At 39.7% G+C, this 23,984-nt stretch overlaps 1 protein-coding gene across 1 annotated transcript in view; it reads left to right on the top strand.

The window, feature by feature from the left end:
• Window positions 1-23,984, top strand: part of SATB2 (SATB homeobox 2) — a 170,535-nt gene that overhangs the window by 80,558 nt on the left and 65,993 nt on the right. Inside the window, 2 exon segments of the mRNA XM_006082379.3 lie at window positions 4,585-4,687; window positions 21,410-21,882. Of these exon segments, the coding sequence (XP_006082441.1) occupies window positions 4,585-4,687; window positions 21,410-21,882 (576 nt within the window).

The raw sequence follows: 23,984 nt of genomic DNA, 5'->3' as shown, positions 1-23,984 counted from the left end.
TCTGTCACCTTGTTTCCTGCTTTGTCTAAAGAATTGATTGCAGTGTCCAGTGTTGAGCGTGTGCTGGCAGATGGAGGTGCTGGGGAATACGTCCTTCCTTTCATTCATTAGTTTCCCTTCTTAAGAGACCCATGATGCAGTGGGGCCTGGTAGTGGTGTGTCTTTGTGGGGCAAGATGACTTTGGACAAGACGCTACATTCTGAGCTTCGTGCCCTCAATTTGCAAATTGGAACCTTAGTTCTAATCACAGGTGACATCTGTTCTCTGACTAGTGAAAAACACACACGAATGTGGTTAACATTTGTCTGAGGAGCCTAAAACAAAATTTCTTTTTAGATAAGGCAGTCTACTTAGCTCTCATAAGTACTATTAGCAGTATTATTATATGCTTTTGCAATTTGGTGTGGAGCAAATTCAAAAGAGCTAGTAAACTTTGGAGTAACTAGTTCTGGTATATTTCGATTTCTCAAATACCTCCTTTTATATAAAAAAAACACAAACCCCAAAACTTGCAAAAACTAGTGGCAAATGATGTGTCAGAGTAACTGCAAATGAGGACACTTTGATTATACGCCCCATCTACAGTCTTCATATTTATAATCTCACGATTAATTACAAAGAGGCCTGGAACTTCCAGAACATTTCTGTAGTTGGCAGGACATGTTAAGCCTTCCTATTTATTTTAACACATAATATTTTCCCATAAAGTAGCTGTGGTGTATCCCTGTCCATGTGATGTTCCTGGCTGTGACTTAGTGTCTGAGGGGCTGCCTTGACTTCCCATTGTATGTGTCCTCCCCGTTCTTTCTTATAGCCTGCACCATGCAACATGAAATGAGCTCAGCCCTAGCCAGTTTGGCTCAGTGGGAAGAGCGTTGGCCTGCGGATTGAAGGGTCCCAGGTTTGATTCCAGTCAAGGGCGCATGCTTGGGTTGCGGGTTAAGTCCCCCGGTGTAGGGTGTGCAGGAGGCAGCCAATCAATGATTCTCTCTCATCATTGATGTTTCTATCTCTCTCTCCATCTCCCTTCCTCTCTCAAATCAATAAAAATATATTTTTAAAAAAGAAGAAATGAGCTCAGTATATGCACAGTCACTTTACTATAACCCTCCATAAAGCACAGCCCTTTGGTTAGCCAACACATAACAGCACACTTACCTTTTTGATTTGTATCAGCATGGCATTATATTGACATGGACACTCAGGGTTTGGTTGCATTCTGGATTGGAAAAGATCTTGTTCATTTATCGGGAGGGAGTGGGGATCCTAAAAGTTCTGTGGTTGCTCAAGAATGACTGGAAAACATAAAAGAGCAACGGAAACTGCAGAATTATATACGTCTTTGAAAAAGCAGTAAATGGAAATTAGATCTTTTTGGCAGGGTAGTAGGTGGGGGAGATTTTAATCATTACTCATTCCATTTTGCAGCAACGGTATCTCATCAGGTCTAACATGCTACTGATGGTAAGATGCGTCCCAGTTTCAGGGACAGTAAAGTGTTTAAAACGTGGCTGGAGAATGGTGACATGTGGCAAACCCAGATTCCCTGTGCCGGGCCCTCCGGAGAGCGTGCTTCCTTGTAAAGGCCGCATGTGCTGCGTCTGCCTTAGGCCCTTGCAGTGTTGTTTATAAGGAGTTAAGTTTCGATTTTTTAAAAATAAGTTGACATTAACATGAAGTTGACCTGGTAGTGTATGCGTCCAGAATATTCTAGTGAGGCCTAGTAATTCAGACTCGGGCTATGAGAATGTAACAGTCTAATGTAGGGTTAGGGCATGTCCATGTTTGAAACTGAAGTAATAGGGCATAGCATGACCTTGCATCTAACACATCCCCAACATGTACCTCTTCTGTCTTTAAAGCTCTCCGGGGAATTATACAACCTTCTATCAGTAAGACTTCTCCGAGTGGAGTGTCAACTATGTGTAAAGACGGGCGCTGGCGCTTCTGAATTAGTAGGAATAAAATTTGCCACAAATTGGAAGAGATCTTTCCAGTGACTAAATATTCCCATTAGCTAGGAAGCTCTCTTCATTTACTACCCATGGTTCCTTGGCTCAGTTCATAGCTTCACCCTGTTTATTTTTTGTTCTGCGATCAGTAAAGATGAAAACCAACGTATAGTGCTCTGGGGAAGAGAACAGATCTGGCTGAGTCTCGGTAGCCACCTCCTTTTTAATAGAGTGTGAATGTGCCCCCAGCAGAGGACCTGGTGACAGAGCCATAGAAAGCCAGGTGTTCATCTCCTCTCCACCTGGGTCGACGCTGGCATTGGGCTGTGTCAGGGAAGGTGCCTGTGGAGCAAAGACAAAGCATGAAGGCAGGGAATGTGGACCGTGGACATGTGGACGGTGTGGGGCCCGAGTGACCGGGGTTGTGGCCCGTCCTAGGGCAGAGGAGTTGAGCTCCGGGCAGGGCCTGAGGCACTCCCCACCTCAGTCTTTCTATTGCAGCTGGAAAGGGGACCCATTTGAAAGGCATTTTTGGGAAGATGGGTGCTGGCGCTTCTGAGCTCACCTTCGCTCTGGATGTGAAATCATTTGCAGCGAAGGCTTAGTGCTGACTCCTGTGTGGCTGTGTAGCCGGGGCCTTTCGGGGGGATAGCATCCCTACAGACAGCCTCCAGAGATGACCAGTCCACTTGCCACGGTTCACAGCCACCAGGGTGGCGGTGCCTCTACTCCTAGGTGGCTTTCACGTTAAATCTTCCGTTATTATGACATTTCACTTTGGCATTTTAAAATTTCATCGCTGTCCCTTTTCATCTCTTATATTCCAGTGACTCAGCTATTCCACATCAGCACTGTGGTAGACATGAGGGAGGAAGAAAAAATTGAAACAGATACAGTCACTTCATCCCAGGTCTGGGTATCTCAGACCAGGACAGAGAACAGCTCAGCCAGAGGGCACTGGCCCAGCTAGGACGAGACTCCTCCCCCCTTTGTTAATAGTATACACAGCCGACGCCCCTGGGGAAGATTCGGGTCCCACAGATCTTCCAGGGCAGCGGGCGAGGCCCGAAAGTTGGGCAACACTCTCAGGCGCTCCTGGCTCTTTGCCCTCCGAGGGCTGCGCTCAGATCCTGAGTGGAGAGTTCTCATTATTTCCCCTTGGAGAGCAGAGCTGTCACTTAGAGATCAGCAACTGGGGGAGGGTGGCCATCTGCTCTGGCGAAAGGGCCAAAGGGGTTTCTGGGAATTGAATTAGGGCCCCTCCCCCACCAGCGCTGCACACTGATTGGAAAGAGGGAGCGTGTGGGCTCGCAGAGGGCGTTGTTTCCAATGGGCGGCTGTGCAGGACCGCTGCTGGGTTGGAGCCTCCTGGTGAATAAGGTGCCATCCTCCGTTTCATCTCGGCTCCTCTGTAGCAATGCCATGAGACGCCCTAAAATTTCGCTCAGCTGCCTTGTATCTGGGGGGCCTGTTTTAGAGAAAGATGAGTCCAAGGCAGGATAGAAACCTTCAGATCTCCTGCATTGTTTATGTCCATTTGTTTTTAGACAGAATCTGCAGCAATAAAACCTATTTATAAAACACACGCCTGTCCCATCACACTCATTGAGGTATAGTTACTGTTTGCCACCAACGCTGGCCCAGATATGGTATATTGCCTGAAAACATAGCTGTAGAGAATTCAAGGTGTGTGATCACCATTTTAGTTTCTCAGTGGTAAATGGGTTATGTTCCCCTTCTCTTTCTACCACAATTGCGGAGGAGGGAGGGGAGGAGGAGGAGCGAGAGGAATCCAGCGGGAGGTACTCAGAAAGGCTTAGCTTGGATTCATTTTTGGTTGAAACATAGTACAAGTGTTAGGCTTAGTTTCCCTGGCTCCAAAATAGCACTGTTAATTTTTTCATTGGGTGAATCTTCACACCAGTGCTAATCACACGTTTCTATAAATTATATTAATTTAACTTATTTCCCTAAACGTTGTTCTGCAGCGTGCAGCACGGATGTTCCCTGGCTCTTGGCTCTCTGCGCTCGCTGCAGTTGGAGAGGGAACAGGCGCATCTGAAAGGCATTATTGGGTGACGGAGGCTGCGGCTTCCGGTCTCACCTGGTGCTCTGGTTCCTAAATCACAACTGTTCTCTCCCTGGGCATCTGCCCTGCGGGGCCTGCCCATCCATCTTTGACATCGTCCCTTATACTCTGACACGTATTAGTTAAAGGGGTAGTAAATTTAGGTAATCATGCCTTTTTTTGGTTCATATATTTTTACTAATTTCAGAGAGGAAGGGAGAGGGAGAGAGAGACAGAAACATGAATGATGATAGAGAATCATTGATCGGCTGCCTCCTGCACGCCCCCTATTGGGGATCGAGCCCACAACCCTGGCATGTGCCCTTGACGGAATCGAACCTGGGACCCTTCAGTCCGAAGGCCAACGCTCTATCCACTGAGCCACACCAGCCAGGGCTAGGTAATCATATTTAGTGTTTAATAGTTTAGTTTGCAGGAGCGTGAGCCCTTCCAATTTAAAAGACAAAGGAGATTGGTGTGGGCGATCGTGTGCCCTTTTTGTCCCTAAAAGGGAGTCCTCACGTTTATGAAAAATAACTGTGTGGTTTTTTTCTTCTTTACAGAGTATGATTTCATCCATTGTAAATAGCACATATTATGCCAACGTGTCCGCAACCAAGTGCCAGGAGTTTGGGCGATGGTATAAGAAGTACAAGAAGATTAAAGGTAAGCTTTTTATTTTTGAAGCCTGTTTTCAGTTTCTTAGGCTAATGAGTTGTTGAGTCTTTGGAATTTATGCTAATTTTAGGTATACTTTTAAAATAAAATTTTATGTAATTTTTAATAAAGATAATATTCTTAATATTTCCATCAAGAGATCCAAATTGACTTCCTTAAAACTAAGATGGTATTAGAACTAAAAGTAAAATTCTTTTTTGTTGTTGTTCTGTTTTGTTAATTCTCACCCAAGGATATATTTTTTCCATTGGTTTTTAGACAGAGTGGAAGGAGGGGGAGAGACAGAGAGAGAAACATTGATGTGAGAGAGATACATCGATTGGTTTTCTCCCATATGCTCCCCCATCGGGGCTGGAAACCGAGGTATATGCCCTTGACCAGAATCAAACTCAGGACCCTTCAGTTCGCAGGCCAGTGGTCTATCCACAGAGCCAAACCCACTAGGGCTAAAAGTAAAATTCTTAGCATAATATATGAGGTTTATAGTTTTCACAAGAGATGCTTGTGGGGGTTGAGATCTTTCAAAATATTTTGAAATGGTTTATTTCACATAGGCATGTTTATTTAAAAGCTAATCAATGAATCATTTCCACTTATATAGTAATGGAAGTTTAAAAGCAGTCATTCTAGGTTAAATCAGCACTTGTAGTTTAAGTAGCAATTACATATTAGAAGGATTGTTGTGGTCCCAGGAATTTTGGAGTCAGAAATGGAGTTTTGCTGTTGTGTGTATTCGGAGACAATTCTAGAGCCATCCATTGTTAAAGCAAAGGGACTTGTGTTCAAATCATTATCTTCCATTTGCCAGCTGTGTGAGCTCAAACACATTTCTTAACTTCACCAAGACTCAGTTTCCGTATCTGAAAGTTGCAGCGATAAAAGTATCTAAGTTGCTGGCTAGCTAGTATGAATAAGTTAATACTAGCACAAAGCAATCTCTTAATTAGTAGCTCTCCTACTATAACAATAATTAATAGCAGTAGTTGTACTACTAGTAATGTCTTACATGTGAAATTATGTCTGGTCCTGAATATACAGCTCTCTTATATAATAAATGTCATGCGATTTAGACCATCCAGTCCTTTAAATATATTTGTGATATTTGGCCTTTGCACATATGTCAATGTTGGAAAAATTACGTTGTTCTCACCCCAGTTCAAATGCTGTTCAATTCAAATGTTGCTGGCCCCTGAGGGCACTTGGGGAATTTTGGGTAACATAATAGGTTGATGTTCACAGGTATTTCAGTCCATATTTTGCATGGTTATGATATCATCCATCACATTTCATTGTAGGTTCTCGTAGCCTTGTTGTCAATTCACTGCCCCATTGAGGGCCAATGGCATGGTTGGTGGGTAGTAGGTAACAGTGAAGGACGGATTTGCTTGTTTTACTACAGCTGGTTCCTCTCGGGGTTCAGAGTGTGGAAGGGGCGCTTGCTGGTTGTTGAACATTTGGGAGCTAGTTTACCAGGTTGCCTTTGGAGGCACATTTTTGATTACAAAGGAATGAGAGCATTTTATGCTAAATATACAACTTATAAAAATGTCGAAATGTTGGACTCCCAAAAGAAATGAAATCCACTGGAGATTGAGTTCAGATCTCTTTCTTTTCAACCTATTCTCAAATTCTTAGGACCTTCTAGATTCTGGCTCGGGCACTTGCTTTAGAATATTATTAGTATTAACTCTTGTACAGGATACGATGAACAACTCCTCGCCACAAGACATGATTGCATGGTTCAGAAGGGTTTCTTTTCCGTAAGCGCTGTCTCCAAGTTTTTCTTTTAGCATAAGATGGTTCAAGTGCTTGAACATACCCTCTTCGGTTAAAAATCAACAGAATCTCGCAGCTCCAAGGTCACTTGTGGAATCCCATTTGCTCGCTGTTACGAGAGAACGGAAGAGCGTGTCCTCCTTTAGTCGTCTGGAGTGTAAGCCCAGATTCAGAAAGACAGGAAACTCTTCAGTCTAGTGTTTCAGGATGGCCACTACAGAGAGTGCGTGTGTCTGTGTGAATCTGTGCACACGCACCTTAACCCTTACGGCTTCTACTTTTCTCTTGTCTTCCTTAGCAGTCCAGGTTTTTTTTCCCCCTCTTTCTTTTCAAGATAGTAAATGCACAGTTAAATTGTTTAAGTGCCGTAAAAGCAGACTGAGACCTTGATTTCAATCAGGGGTCAAGGATCCACATACCTGAAGAGGCTGCCAGACGCTGTGTACACATGCTGTTCAGGGAGATGGAGCTAGTCATTCCTGCGGAAAGCGTGTGTTTGCGAGCGTGTGTGTCGGTAGGAGGAGAACAGGGAAGGTTAAGGTATGTGTGAAGTAAACACAAGCTGCCGTAAAACAGTTCAAGTGGTGTTGATGCATCAGCCCAGGGGGTGGGAGGGAAAACAAAGCATTCACGGCAGGTAGGAGGGTGCGCAGAAGATCCACACCCCGAGAAGCGTGTTTTATTAACTCTCCACCCCCAGAGGAAAGCACGTGTTGGACCGATACAGACACGGTTCATTGGCTAGGAGCTCTATGCTCCGAATAGATGTTGCTGTGGGGGATCCTCTCTCATAGAATCCAGTTCTCACGAGAAAGTAATGATTTTGTTTGTAAGATTTCTGTTTGTGTCCATCCATTTTCAAAATGAAAAAATAAATAAATAAATAAATAAAAAGAAGGAAATGAGTAGTAGCAAACCCAGAATTCCACCTCGGGGCTCTTCCTGAGAGCTGAGAAGTCAGTTCTCCCTCCTTCTGGGCTTCCTCCCCGCAACCCCTCCCTCCTCGCTTTCAGCCCACAGTTACCATGGCTGATAGCGTGGAAGGAAATCTCGCGCTAACTCACTGATGTCCCAGACTGAAGGCCGGCTGCATTGTCAAATATGTTTCCTATTATCTGCTAATGTCTGTTTTAATAAAACAGTGGGAACTAAATGGTTGCTTCTTAATCAAAACCATGATTTCCTAAACATAAGCCATGTGATTCTGTTACAAATTGCCACATATAGATCTCCTAGGTCAAATTTTTTTTCTCTTCTCATAGAAATAAATAAACAGTAAAATAATTATATACTCAGAAAGATCAAAGTAAATATGACTAAAACCTGGCAAAAATAAAAGTCTACTGGAAGGATTAAAAAAAACGATCAGATTGCAAATTCTATAGTTAATGCTTAAATAAATATGAGAAAAATGAACAATCAATAACTTGATATCATTAAAAACAGATGTAAAAACTATATACAAATGGAATTGTCTAAATTTTGAAGTAAACATTTTAATGTGCATTTTTTGAATTTGTTGTTCTTAAAGCTAAACTATTTACACTTATTTTTTAAAAAGACCTAAGTTGGTTTGGGTTAGCCTGTTAACTTTATTTTCCCCAGAGATCATAGCAGAGCACATTCTGTTTACCTTTTTCTTTTAATTTCAAAGACAATCATGGTTGACACAGACATATTTGAGTTACATTAGTGTTAATTCATGGTGGATGGGAAGACAGTGTGTATATTCTGGTTTTAAGGTCCAGAACTATGAGCCTACATCCCATGAAGAAATGAAGCGGGTGAATGGGGTAGTAGGTTGGTTTAGACAGCTTTTTTTTTTTATTGCTGTTCATCTCATACTATAATTGCTTCTGGCCTACATTTTACAATGTAGAGCAGTAAGCTTCAAAAGTATAAGGAAAGAAGCGTGCATGTTGTGTAAAAGAACAAAAAAAGGGCAATATTAACAGTTGTTTAATGTGGAGGAGTTTTAGTGTTAGATACAAGGATAGTCCACAAAGACCTAAAGATGTTCATGCCATCATGTTATTTTCAAGAATTCTTGGGATTATGTAGGATTTACTCTGTCAATTGTTCTTTCATAGGTTCTATACATTTTATTTTTTGGTTAATCCTCACCGGAGGATATTTTTCCATTGATTTTTAGAGAGAGTGAAAGGGAGGGGGAGAGACAGAAACATCGAAAGAGACCCATCGATTGGTTGCCTCCCGCATCCACCCTGACAAGGGCCAGGGATCGAGCCCACAACTGATCCCTTGACCAGAATCAAACCCAGGACCCTTCAGTCCTCAGGCCAATGCTCTATCCACTGAGCCAAACCAGCTAGGGCTGTTCTATACATTTTAATAAAAAACTTATTTTTAACCTAATTCTTCTTTTGTGTTACTTACTTTTAGGCAAAAACTTTCCCCACCATTTTTATGAAACTAAGTGGAATTATGAGAGCCATACCATTAGCAACGATACTTTTGTGGCAGTCTACTCATGCAGGGGATTTTATAAGAATAAGATAGTGACAACAAAGAAGGGCTCTTGTATTTTAAATCTTTCCTAATTAAAAATTAACAAGTTAAAAAATAATTTTATATCTGAAGTTTTTTGCACTTGGCACCAAACACCAAGTGAACTGTTGTCTCTGGTGAGGTCGAGCTCAAGTATTTAATATGTCACAGAATTAAGGGGTCATCGCAAGTTCACATGGATACTAGTGCATATCGTGAAATTATTTGTGTCATAAAATAATACCACTAGAATGCATGGACCTAACCAAACCCCATAGTTTGTTCAAAAAGCAAAATTATCCCCATCACTTTCTTCTTCTCAGTCATTGCTCAAGAACCCCCTGATTGCTAGTTGTCTTAATTCTATTTGTTTATTTGAGTTTATTTAGCAAAATATTAAAAAGCTGGGAGCAACGAGGATGTTAAAAATCAGAGTTCCTTCCCCAAGCCTGGTTTATTCTAGTAATCAGTATTTTATCTGACGCTGTCTGATCTAGTCCTGCAAGATCAAACGTCCAGGCCAGCGCGCAGACAGTAAACAAAGCCCGGGAAGGGTTTCAGTAAACACAAAGATTAGATGTTGAATGGAAATTAAACTCCTTGAACTAGTCCTCTGTACTAAAGTGGTTAAGTGGGTTGTGATTAAAAGAAATAAGTAATTATGATCATTATAGCTGAAATGATATAATGTTACCACATTTAAAGCACCTCTTGTACCCCAAAATGATTGTGCCATTTACAAAGTGGTGCCTTAGAGTTGCATAGAGGAATCAGTGTCCTCTGACCTGGCTCCGTGAGGCGGCCCTCACTTAGCCACGGTGGTGTCGGTGGTCAGGACAATGCCTTTAATCAGCGGCAGGGACTTCTGCCCCTGCTGGTGCCGGGCTCTGGGGAGGTACAAGTCACTTACTGTTGTCTACCTTGTTCTTCCTTCAAGTTATGAAGAAACGTGCTTCGGCTTTGGATCTAAATCCAGGTGCTTGGCAAGGAAGTTTGTCCTCTGCTTATACTGTACCTTGCTGACAGTAATGCCAGCATCAGGCCCTTGAGTTTCATACCAACATTGGATTCCTGGAATAGAAACATCACTTTCACAGTCAACCACTTTTTATCTTACTGGTTTTCCAGTCCCCATACCCTCCCCGGCCTCCCTACTAGAAGCTTCTTGGGAGAGTCGGCATGTGGAAGAATGGCGCACGGAAAATGCCTTGGACCCTAGCTCAGATGTGGGCTCATTCCTTACTTATTCCAGGTAGCTGCTTCTTTAGCCTGAATATGTTTATTCATAAATATTTAAAAAGTAAAACAATTGTTTGTCAACAAGTCATTTGTAGATTAAAAGAAACAAATTTGCTATCTGCTTATATTTATACTATTTATAAGCCATTTAAAATACATGCTTAAAAAGGATAGAATATCTGCTTTCCTGGCTTCCTCCTTTCATTCATCCATCCATCCATCCATCCATCCATCCACCCATCCATCCATCCATCCATCCATCCATCCATCCATCCATCCAGTATGCTTACTATTTGAAAGGAGTATAAGACACAAGGCCTGGTTTCAAAAACTCAGTGTTATATATGAAATAATGACTATAGAATGGAGACTTTTTGTCGCATGTTTTGTCATTTAAAAATAAATTTAAGCATCTGCTTTATATACCTGACAGGATGCATAGTGGAACAGGTCTCTTTAATTCTTAGCATTTATTAGTACTTCCAGCATGCTTTCGATTTCCCATAGTTTCAGATTTCCATTTGTCCTGCCCTGAACCAAAATTAAAAACTCAGAAACAAAGATATATCTGGTGGTGACTGATGAAGAATCTACAGAGTTGTGAAAGAGAATTTTGGTGTTTAGACCAGAAAATGTCCAGCTTATTTACAATCTGGCATGATTATAGTGATGTCCTCTAATTTGGCGGGGGCGGCGGGGGGGAGAGAAGGGGGGACCAGTTAGTTAAAATCAGAGAATTCTCTTGGTTTCTTGATCAAAAATCATTTGTTTTTCTTCAGACAATTTACCAGGTTGAAAGCTGAAAAACACTTAAGTTTGCAAGGTGCTCAAAGCTCTTAAGTACAAATGCTGTGTAAGATGCTGGGACTAGCATGACAGTTGCCCGTGGTAGACAGTTTAACCCGCTGTTTGCCTGACTGATGACGGGCCATCATTTTAACTTGTGTAAGACTTGGAGGTTATCTGATCTTGGAGTCCTGAAGTCCCAAGAGCATGAGCATTAATCTAGAATCATCTAGAATACCAGTGAGGCTACGAGTGCTAACGCTGGGCCTTTCAACTATCACCTTTCTGCGTCCTGTGTTCCTCAGTAGTCTCGATTCTTGAATAACCCCCACTAGACTAGTAGTTCCTTTCAGAAACATCTGGCGACTCATCCACCATGTAACTTCCTCAGAGCCCTGTGAGTGTAGGACCTTGAACATTGTAGGTACTTAGTAAATAGTAATAGAATTAAATTATGTAGATGAGCGTATTTGAACATATGTGCACTTAGAACAGTTTTATTTTTGCACATATTAGATCGTGACTGATCTTATTTATTATCTGATTTTTCAATTGAGAGAAAAAAGAAAATACTGGGTTGTTTAAATCATTTTACAAATGTCCTTTGCAAATTAGTAATCAGAGTCATTCTCTTTTTCTGCTAATTAGTTATTGAGCTGAAGATTTAGTAATAGTCACTTCCACTGAAAGAGACACCTGTATGGAGTAAAAATTGACCATTTATATAGTCTGAGAAAAACATATCTTTGAGGTTTTTCTAGCTAGTTTATTGAGTATTTTCTTTAAAAAATGGCCTAAGACATTTAAGTTTTATAAAATCAGAGTAAAAAAGAATGAATCGTGGGTTGATTGTTTCCTTGATTGATTTTTCTTTAATAGGTTTGAACTAAGGAATTAATACACATAGAAAGCTAACTGACAAAGGTAGAATGCTCCCAAACAATGATGCTAAGTTCCTGAAATGTGTTTTTCTCTCTCGTGTGAATTCACCTCTGAAACGATAGCTTCAGATTAAAAGAAAGAAGAAAAATAAAGACGTTATTACATATAAGTAACTTTATCCTATACGTAAAGTTATGGGAATACTTGAAGTGATCAATGATTATCCAAACTATGATAAAGCATTGTTTGAAACCAAAGGGACAATAATGTTCAGAGGCAGTATGGGTAAAGGTGGATGGATAATGCTCACTTTTTCCATGGAACATAATGGGGTCCCATGAGCTTTTACTGCCAAAAAACAGAGGTGTCCAGATTCAAGTTGCTTTATGTTAGACATATATGTTTTTTGTGTGGATCTTAATATGACGGAAAAAGGAAGTTGATAATAAGGGGAAAATACACCTAAGACTAGTCATACAGAATTATCAGTGCCGGCTGGTCCACCTCACTTATGGGCCTGGAGGCGTTTTCCTTCCAAGCCTTGTTTTATTAGGAGTTAACAAGTTGGCTCTGAATGGCTTGCTCTAGGCAGAGATTTGCAAGCAAGTTCTCAACCCAGAGACAGATTCTCTTGAACGAATGTAGAGAAAAACATCTTTAGGTTTTGTGGTCCTCAAAGACTTAGCTTTTCTTTCTTTGCCCCCAGCCCTTTCAGATGCCTAATATTTTCTTTAATTATATTTAGTGAACTCTCTGGTAATAGTTTTGTTTTTTTTTCCCCATCCAGTGCTGTGGGATTTATATCTGTTATATATGGGATATTAGCTTTAGCTCTCTGAAATCATGTCTGTCTCTGATCGTGTTAACAGAAATTGGTTTTCATATAACAAATTGCCTTTGTACCTGCAGTCATTGAATAGGAGAGATTAAATTAGAAGTGTTTTCTGTGATTGGACATAATGGGTATTGGCAGATGGGATGCTATTCTGGGTTTTGGGGGAAATTAGTGTTATATTTACACTTTAAAAAGAATTTAACTCAGTGATAGATTTTGCGTGAATGGTAGGGTTGCTTAACGTCAATATGTAGTACAGTTCAGAGAGAGGGTCAACATAAATATCAGGTAGGACCATATGAAATTGCCATTTCTTGCAGGTCAGACTGTTGCATATCAGCCATTCCATGTAATGGGGATTCCGGGGTTATTACCATGTTATGTGAGTGTGCATACCCATTTTACTTTGTGTTGGCTACGTGGTTCTAATAAGCACTTCATATTTATAGCGTTTATGATGAGTACTTGCTCAAGGTCTTCATTGTGCGAGTCATGTCATTCATCAGTCAGCTGGAACCCATGTTGATCACACTCATTTTGGGACAAAACTTTTTTGGCCACAAGAAAAATGAAAGAAAGAGGGATTCATGAAAATAAATATAACGAGTGTGAATTTGTTTTAGATGACTGGAATGAATTGATAATAAAAAACAAGATAGGGATCCAAAGGAGTTATGTTTGATTAAATAGAAAAGCATTTTAAATCATAGGCAGATGTTGCATCTACGTGTACTAAACAGTTCAATTATCAGATACAAATCCATAGGTGGAGTTTTTTTTATAAAGCTGATATTATTCAGTACTGTATCTCCAGGAGCTGACATCATTCCCAGCACATAACAGTTGATTAATAAACATTTATCATATGCATTAACACAATAAACAAAAGTGAATGACCTTGTTTTATGGATTAGCTAAATCAGTGACTTCATCACTTTTTAGAACTGACCATCTGCTTCAGTCCGTCACCTCAAGAAGGTGACAGGATGTTAGTGGAGGCATGAGGTTGAGCTCTCACCATTCAGTTAACTCATCCATACACGATATCACCTATGCATGTACATGCCACATGCATGTATGCATGCACACACGCATATACAAACAGGAAGTAGGACTTATCCATAGAAAAGTTGATTAGTCCTGACTCACACCCTAAAATTAATGATTATCACATGCCCCAAGTTGGCAGTTTAGCATAATCAGTGGCACAAAGGCGCTACTGTCCTGAAGACATGGGTTTGAATTCTGATTCTTCCTTTGATAAGTGTGTGACAGGACTTTCTGAGCTTCTTCTTCAATAAAGTGGGCATCATCATATCTCTGTTATACAATTGTTGTGAGAATTAATTGACAATAATGTGTAAAGGGGTTAGTTCAGTGCCTGATGTTACCTGCAGTGCCAACATGTTTTAAAAGAGGCATATTAGCATGCTATGACAATTTCAGCACTTAAAATAAGAACATTTTTCTCTAAAGGAAATCCATTAAAAAGTCCTTGTGAAATATTTAGGCTCTAAGAATTTGACTTTGAGTTATTCAGAGAAAGAGAAAAGAAGTGGTTTTCCCTGGCCTTGTGCTTTGTTTATTATGCTTATGAAGCTAGAGCCAGCCCTAATCCTTTGATATTCCTAAATATTTATCTACATTTGGACAGATATTTGACCTTGAACAAGTTTTCTGACTTCACTGGGTATTAGGTAGGATCACTATGGACACCAGGTTTTGGGGCTAATGATGGGGGAGCAAGGATCTTAGAATGGAAGTTTGGAAATCCAGGGCAATGGTGTGCTCACGTATCATTTCTATGTGCTCAAGGTTTGGATATCCATTTGAAATTTTCATTTTCATTGGCAACTTTTTTACCAAGAGTGCCAAAGGCAAGCCTATGTCTTATCTTGCCGAATCACTTCCAGAGAGCTTTCTGAGACTAAAAGAGTCTTTCTTTCTTTCTTTCTTTCTTTCTTTCTTTCTTTCTTTCTTTCTTTCTTTCTTTTTTTTTTTTTTAACTTGGCTTATATTCTTCCATTCAGGATTTTAGGAGATATTGTGTGGGGGATACTCGAGGGTTTTTATAGCAGTCATTCATGCTAGTGAATGCCTTTGCATGAGCATCTTAATGGTTTAAGGAAAAATCCATAGATCAGAAATTCTAGAAATTTCTCAGTGTAAAACCTTTTACTCAGTTCATTGCTTTTCACTTACTATAATTATGGACAGACCCCAGGGGTTATTTTCCAAAAGAACTGTGTTAAAGTTTGCATTGAAATACTAGGTTCATTGTTCGGGAAAAATTATCAGTTTTTTTTATGCAGTATTGGTAGATAAGCTTCCAAGAGCAATACTACAGCTACCACTATTACCACTACATAAGCTACTAATATTCCTGTTGCTGCGTGGAGTTTCACAAAGAGAGATTAACAGAGTCCTAACTTCTTGCCAGAATGAAAAAACAGAAGCATGTATTCTGAGAGAGGGAATTGTTTAAAAATCCTATCAGGACTCTTTAAGATGCTATTAGGAAAGTAACCTGGAAGCTTGATTCAAACCCAGTTTATAGGTAATCCTCCCCATTTTACAGGTAGTCCTCAAACACTCAACAAGTTATAATTCAGGCCTTAAAAGTCCCTATTTGCTCTTCTTTCCACCTATCCAATAACATCTTGCTCTGATTGGCAGGCACCTGTGCCTATCAGATGCTGCTTATAAATGCTCAGAAAATACATTATGGGGCACTTAGTCCCTGGAGTATGTGTTTTTTAAAAATTATTTTTTAAAAGTTAGAACATGTTGATATTTATCCATTCTCTGGAAGATAAAAACAAGCCACTAAGCATTTGCCTTTTAAAAGTACTGTGGGACACTTTCCTTTCTTTTGGTTCAGGTAAATGTAACAGGTACACAGGCACACCTCAGAGATGCTGCGGGTTCGGCTCCAGACACCGCAAATCGCAGTCAAGCAAGTCACATGCACTTTTTTGTTTTCCAGTGCATACAAAAGTTATGCTTACACTCTGCTGTAGTTTACTAAGTGTGCAATAGCATTATGTCTCAAAAATGTACATATCTTTAAAAATATTTCATTGCTAAAAATTTCATTGCTCACCATCATCTGAGACTTCAGCAAGATCTTTTGCTGGTGGAGGGTCTTGCCTTGATGTTGGTGGCTACAGATGGATCACAGATCACCATAGCAAATATAGTAATACTGAAAAAGTTTAAAATTTTGTGCGAATGACCAAAATGTGATGCAGAGTAAGCAAATGCTGGTAGAAACATGATGCTGATCAACTTGCTTGTCACAGGGTGCCTCAAACCTAAAGTTTGTAAAGAAGTGCAATAAAGCCAAGCGCAATAAAGCGAGGTATGCCCATACATTTAAAGCATATTCTATTCATTGTGTTTCCCTATTTTTTATTTATAATAATTTTTGACACTTAAAGCTGCATTTGTATAACGCTCCTGTGACTTTAATGTCAAGAGTTGTGATGTGAGATTAAGTCATTTTCTTTTCCATCAATTCTGCCTCCTGATTCATAGATCAGAGTATGAACTCTGAAGCCTCACTGGCAGAAAGGGAATAGCAACATATTCCTGCACATACCATGAAGTATGCAATTCTGTATTGATAATGAATTCTTTTAAACTGTGGGGATGTGTCTTTAAATTTGGTATGATGTAACATGGCATAGTTACTTGAAACCAAAGAAAAGATTGCAATTCTTTAGGTGCCCTTTAGGAGATAGCAGACATTAGCCAGGACATCCTAATCAGGAAATTTTGCAATGAGTAGCCTTATCTGTTAGTCATATTTATACAGATAGTTTTCTGAAATTTACAATGGCACTTTCACAAAAAGCTTTTATGTAGATACTGATCATGTAAATTTTACAATTCTGAGATAATAATAAGCATCTGACATAATCTCTAAAGATACTAAGTAAAAGCAAAGGCAATGTAAACATTGATCCTCCAACTTCAGTATATATAACAAATCTTACGTGGAATCTTAGTGTACATAGAACACTAAGAGATTCTGATTCTGGGCCCATGAATTTATGTTTCTAACAGTCTTTCAGGGGAGATGGATATAAATGGTTAAAGGACCATATTTTGAGTATTTCTGAAATATACAGTGCGCATTCATTCATCTCTGTCTACACACACACACACACACACACACACACACACACACACGACAAGATGAATGTGATAGTAATGGTAAACATTGCATAGAGCCAGGTATTGTTCTAAGTGTCACCAAATATTAGCTTATTTAATCCACATAATAATCGTTCATCATAGGCACGGTTATTAGCCCACAATAAATATATCGGAAACTAGGCACAGGGAAGTTAAGTAACCTGCCCAAGGTTACACATCTACCAAGTGGTAGAACTGAGATTTAAATCCCAGCAGTCTGGCTTAGGAGTCTCTGCTTATAATCATCATATCATACATCTTTCCCAACAGATGAAAAGATATTTACCCAAAATGGCAATAAAGAAATTACCAAAAAGTGTCAGATAGGAATATAAGACAAGTTATGTGTGTGTGTGCATATATAGTATTGAGATATATATATATCAGGGATTTGCAATAATTAAAAGAAAGACTTGGCTTCCTGGATGTACTGTAAAATTGCTTGAAGTAACATGATATTTTTGAACCAAATATCTTCTAATTGTAATGAGGATAAATCTCTTGGGAGGAGTAAAGCCTTCTGAGGTATGAACAGCCTGCCATCGCCCCAAATCATGGGCATTTAATAGCTAGTGGTCAGAAGGTGCTCTTGGTTAGAACATCAACTGTGAACTTGAGAAGACTTTGGGGTCCTGGAGCATTGGATTTTTAGGCATTAGTAAAGTTGGGGTGATGATTTCCCACACGTCATTCTTAGGAGTAAAGAACTTGGCTTTTATTAGTAGAGCTGCCAGGGACTGAAAAACATTGACTAAGATTCTTTGCTTGACCAACCTGTAGACAGGCTCCTGACCTTCTCCTAGGCCTATCCTTGCACTTCCTTGTAAATTCCAGTTTTAACAATAACCCTGCTAAGTCAGTTTACCCAGAATCCCCTCCCCTTGGTATCTGATCACCCTCCATATCTCATCCTCCAGGACCCCCCAGGTGATGTCTGATTACCTGGCCTGTCTTCAGCAAAGAATCTTGTTAGGTTGGTTGAGCCAGAATCCTCCTTACTGCTGCTAGTGCCTCATGGTCATTTTCCATCCACTGACCCTCACCATCCTCCTCGGCTCTGAATTCCCACTGGCCCCTGCTGTATTTAGAGTTGAACCCAAACTCTCTCTGCTCTGTGCACCCAGTTGTAGGGTCCCCTCTGCCTGTCGCAGTGGTCCTGATAAGGTCTGCATTACCATCTTTGACAAGTGTTGATGGATACTTTTATCTTTAACAACATAGGGGGTGTCTTGAGTCTTCTAGGCACAAATTTAAGGCTGGCTGTCCATGGGCAGCATCTGGTTTCCAGAAATTTTTTTTTAAATATGTTTTTTATTGATTTTTAGAGACAGGAAGGGAGAGGGAGGAGGAAGAGAGAGCAACATCGATGATGAGAGAAACATCACTCCTGCACACCCCCTACTTGGGACCGAGCCAGCAACCTGGAATCAAACTGTGACCTCTTGGTGCATTGGTTGACACTCAACCACTGAGCCACACTGGCTGGGCTCAGAAATATTTCATTTGGCTTTTATTACATTTTGTAAATGGAATTGGTTGCCAACACTTAAAAATTTAGGAGTGATCATGTAAAAATCCAGATTTCTTATTTTCTTGAAAAAAATCTGAAGAAATGACAATAGGAGGAAGACAAGAACTGGCTGATGCAGGAGAGGGGCTGAAACAACAGAGCTCTGAAATGTACCATGTTCATTCATTCAAGGCTTTCCCTCGCTCCACACTCCACTTCGTGCCTCTGCAGCTGGCTTTGCTGGCTGCTCTGTGCCTGGAAGTGTTTGCAATTCGCTCCGTATGGTTCACCAGTAGGTAGTTAGTACTTCATGGTGGTACCACATGTTTCTAAGGATACTTCTACAGTCACTGCTCTTAACTATATGAACTTAGAAGAATCTGCGAACTCATAAGGAAAGTGAGAATCATTATGCATCATCTTAAAGGAATATGGGCTGACATAATCTGATTCTTTTTACCAATTCATACAGGCTACATAGAACTCTGATGTTCATGCTTAATTGTGTGCATGCTCTGACTAGATCTGTGAATGTTTTTTTAATTGATGATGTCATTTAAATATATCTCAAGAAAGTATCTCACTCAAATGTAATTAAGTCATTGAAAACTGAAAATGCTGAAATTTTGGAAAATTAGCATTTGGTCAAAGAATGCATGCTATGAGAGAATGGGTCTGTTTTTTTAAAGTAGAAAAAGAAATGGATAAAATGTTTGCTTAAGTACCTGAAAACATAATTTAATATTTGAATTTGTTTTTACTTTGGCTGAATTAAAAAGCAAACAAACAAATAAAATTGAATAAAATGTCTACTGAGGCCAAGTACTTCCGCCTCTAAAGTACAACTTGACTCTGGAAGGGCCTATGGCCTCCACTTCTCTTTTCAGTAAGGAAATCATAATAGTGATTTTTGTTTTACAGACACTGTGTTAGATTACCTTACTCGAAGACTCTTAACTATTTGCTTGGTTTGATTTTAAGACTGTATGCCTTACAGTTTAATTAATACAGTGATTGAAAAGGATTTTCCTTTAAGAGGATAAGATTAAAATAATTTGTTCACCTTGACCTTATGAGGAAAAGGTGAATGCAAACTAAATGAATTACATTGAAAGGATTAAGTTAAAAATTGAACACTTACAGAAGTTTGAGGTGAACTTTTGACTTATTTGGGGTTCATAGGAAAGTTAGGCAGTCATTCAGTGTGTTTTTCTTAAAAAGCAGAAAAAATGCTGTATATGTCTGAATATAATGTGAACCCGAGATATCAGTATTTCTCTATTTTCCCAATGAAAAGTTTTGAATATATAAAACCTCTAGACATGCAGATGAAATGGTCAGATGTCTGCTTACATTTTTTATGTATTAATTTATCTCCTCATATATTTTAAAATCACATATTACATAAAATATTAATTTAGGAATGTTACTTTCCCCCACCCTTACAGTTCATTAATTAATTATTATAATTCTTCACATGTGATCGGTCGTGAGCATCTTCCATCAAAGTAAAGACAAACTCATCACTGTTTTTTGAGTCATCTCACCCAGTGTTGCAGCACATTTCACTTCTGCCTAAACTTTTTTGAGACTCGATGCTTTTTAAAAATTTTTATTGATTTCAGAGAGGAAGGGAGAGGGAGAGAGAGAGATAGAAACATCAATGATGAGAGAGAATTACTGGTCAGTTGCCTCCTGCACGCCTCATACTGGGGATTGAGCCCGCAACCCGGGCATATGCCTTGACTGGGACTCGAACCATGGCCTCCTGGTTCATAGGTCAATGCTCAACTACTGAGCCACGCCGGCCGGGAAGACTTAGTGCTTTTTGTGATTCAAATATGATTCAGTCACTGTAAACTGCATGCCAAATTACATACACATAATAACGGAACAAAATAGGGGGGGTGCTTAACAATTTTTTCCTTTAGGTGAGTACTTTTGATCTCCAGCATGCCACACCCACAGTAGTGTTCTTTTCAGTTATCTTAATAGGCTTTTGCAAATCATATCCAACGTTTGCAATTTTACGAAATAGGTATTACATCTGTTTGGAATTTTTGTTTAAAAAACAGATTTTGTAGATTATTTCTATTGACATTTAAAACTAGTAATGATGGAGGGATTTTTTCACCTAATGTGTTTTCTCCAAGCAAACTTCTGTTTTACATAATAAAGTAATACAGAGATTTAGATAAGGATTTGACTATGAGGTGACTCACTCTTTCTTGAGAAATATTCTAGGGGAAAGAAAAAAAATCTGCCTCATGTTTGAGCATATATGATTCTTCTCCCTTTCAAGGTTGGTCCTTAAAGTTTCACTAAAGTGCAATAGAATGTAAAAAAGTAGGTAACCCAGATGATTTAAGGGCAAGTCAAGGTGGTATTATTAATTTCATGAGGCTTCTTATCCTACTGTATATTACCATCATTAAAATATCAATTTCTTAAATATCTCTATAGCAAAGATAGCGAGTGAGTAGATAAAAGGATAATACTGTGTGTTAGACATTTCTATGATGGTTTTCATAGTTAGGTGGATTTTTATTAGGAGGTTGTAGTTCATTTGGCAGAAGATGTTGTCCTCATCATTTCCTGATGGCCATGAACTACAGAAGATGAGAACAGCTGGTGTATTTATAACGAAGAGTGAGAAGGGATATGATAGAGCTTGGATATATGAGAGGATTTAGAAGTATAATGGTTAGTGTTTTCTGTCTTAGCTATTCAATAAAATGCCTACTTTTAAGAATTTAAGAAAATTAAAGTGTCAAATATTATCACTTTCATATCACATATGAAAAACTCTATTATTCTAACATTTTGCAGGAAAGGGTAACTTACTTTTACTTTAGGGTTTCCAGTTTCATATTAAAAGATGTTTATGTCATTAATTTACCAAAAAAATGTGATATATTAGCAATAAATTATACCAATGAAAATCATGATCATTATCACTTTTATCTCTTAACAGTGGAAAGAGTGGAACGAGAAAACCTTTCAGACTATTGTGTTCTGGGCCAGCGTCCAATGCATTTACCAAATATGAATCAGCTGGCATCCTTGGGGAAAACCAACGAACAGTCTCCTCATAGCCAAATCCACCACAGCACTCCAGTCCGAAACCAAGTGCCCGCGTTACAGCCCATCATGAGCCCGGGGCTTCTCTCTCCCCAGCTTAGTCCACAGCTTGTCAGGCAGCAAATAGCCATGGCCCATCTGATAAACCAACAGATTGCTGTGAGCCGCCTCCTGGCTCACCAGCACCCTCAAGCCATCAACCAGCAGTTCCTGAACCATCCGCCCATTCCCAGAGCAGTTAAGCCAGAGCCAACCAACTCTTCTGTGGAAGTCTCTCCCGATATCTACCAGCAAGTCAGAGATGAGCTGAAGAGGGCCAGCGTGTCCCAAGCTGTCTTTGCAAGAGTGGCATTCAACCGCACACAGGTACAATTAGCACTGAGCCGGGTAACCGGTGGTGGTTAAGAATAATACTAGGGATGGCGTTGTGACACATTTTCTTTTTTATCTCTTAAAAAACTTTTATGGCTCTCAGAGCACATAGATTTAGATGAATGAATACTGCTTAGTTTATGAACTACTTCGAGATTCGTCCATGCATAGTTATAACTAATTAGTCAATTTCAGCAACACAATGAACATAACTGAACTCACCAACTCAGGACCCCAAATATGACCAGTGACTTGGTCTGTGTGCTCCTCTCCTCCCTCATCTTCTCATCTACCTTTTCCTCAGATGTAACCCTGACCTTGAGTTTTGTGGTTGTCATTACCTTGTCTTTTTAAAAAGTAATTTTAAAACTACTAATGCATGCCCAATCTATTTGGTTTTGAACTTTATAAAAAAAGTATCATCATTATGTTATAATTTCTTTAATTAATTCATAAACTCTTCAAAATACACAAGTTAGATTTAAGATGTGGATAAAGTGGCAATGGCTAATTTATTCATTTTATAATGTTCTAAGGTAACTATAAAGGGTCAAAAGATAAACAGTTTATTTATATATGTCTTCTTTATGGAGGGGTGCTTTTAAGTAAGACATTCTTTTCCGTCAGTGTGTGCAGATGCTTCAGCATCGCCCGAAGGCTGTTAAAACACAGATTGTGTGGCCTCCTAGTTGCTGATTCAATAGGTCTGGGCGTGGGACCCAGACATTTGCGTTTCTAGTAAGGTGATGCTGATGCTGCTGGTCTGAGGACCACCCTTTGAGAGCCACTAATCTAACCCTTGTTTGAGTAACAAAGTAAAAAGTGTTCATCTCAAGGAACTAAGGACCTTGTAGTGAGAAATAATTGAGCCCAAATAATAAACGTAAAACACGAAGTGCGGTGAATAGTATAGGAGAGAGGAAGCAGTGGTTGCAGGGGTTGTTCGTGGGGAGGTGGGAATAAGGAATACTTACAGTAGAATGAACATGCTAAGTCTTTACAAGGGCAGTGGGTTTAAGTTAGGCAGGAATCTAAGCTCTGTGCAAATAAAAAAGATCATGGGCCAGCACATATGTAAATAACTGACTTGAGTATGTTGGGGAGTTAGACCTTGAAGGATAGGTAAAATTTAACAGGCAAAGAAGTAGAAGAAGAATATTCCAGGCTAAAGGAATTCATGAGAAAAGTGTTGAGTCAAAAATATAAGAATAGTTGGTACTTGATAGCAAAGTTAGATAGTAAGACTTTGATCTGGAGGGAACTGATCAAAAAAGGTCTTTGGGCCATGCTAAGAACTTTGAACTTTATTTCATAGGCACATGGTAAGTCTTTACGAGGCACATGGTAAGTCATAGGCACGTGGAAGCCATTGACGATTTTATGTGGGAATGTGCTATGATCCAATAATTAGAATTGGGTGACTTAGGAAGATTTCTTTTTCCCTCATGATAGCAAGGGGGTAGGACTATCATTTATAAGGCTGCCATCGTGTCTAGCTGAAATGAGTAGAAGTTTTCAACTAGGTTGATGGTGATGGAGTGGTCGAGAAGCATTGCAGAAGTAACATTGACAGAAAATGCAGCTACTTGACTGGGTAAAGAGGAAAGAACTAAAGATAATGCCAAGGGGTGAGCCTGGTGATTGAGAATAAAGCTGTAATTAGAGAATCAAGGAGGATATTGAAAGAGATGTTTTGGATTGGGCTGTTTTGACTTGGAGGTGCAGGCAGATTTCCTAAGTGAAGATGTGTTGCCGTCGTTAAAAATAGGAGGTTGATGCTAAAAAGAGTGGTCAGGGTTAGAGAACGAGATTTGAAATTTATTTACAAAGCCTGGGATTTAGAGAGTCAGGGGAATGAGTTGAAGAAACCATCACCACCACTCCTACGAAGAAGAGACAAGAAATGCCAGGAGAGCCAGGGTTAGGTTAGAGATGGAAGAATGGGGAAATGGTAGTGAGATGGATGGAAGACGTGAGTCAGGTTTCCAGGAGACTTCATTGTGGATGGAAACCAAAGAAGTCTGGGAGGGAGAAACTTGAAACCGTGCCATGAAATTGGGTGATTGGTTGGTAGAGATCTTTGCAAACTTTAAAGT

The sequence above is a fragment of the Myotis lucifugus genome, unplaced genomic scaffold (genome assembly GCF_000147115.1).
Source record: "Myotis lucifugus unplaced genomic scaffold, Myoluc2.0 scaffold_3, whole genome shotgun sequence".
In the NCBI taxonomy this organism is placed as follows: domain Eukaryota; kingdom Metazoa; phylum Chordata; class Mammalia; order Chiroptera; family Vespertilionidae; genus Myotis; species Myotis lucifugus.
The sequence above is the reverse complement of the archived record's forward strand: the minus strand, read 5'-3'. Positions and strand labels throughout refer to the sequence as shown.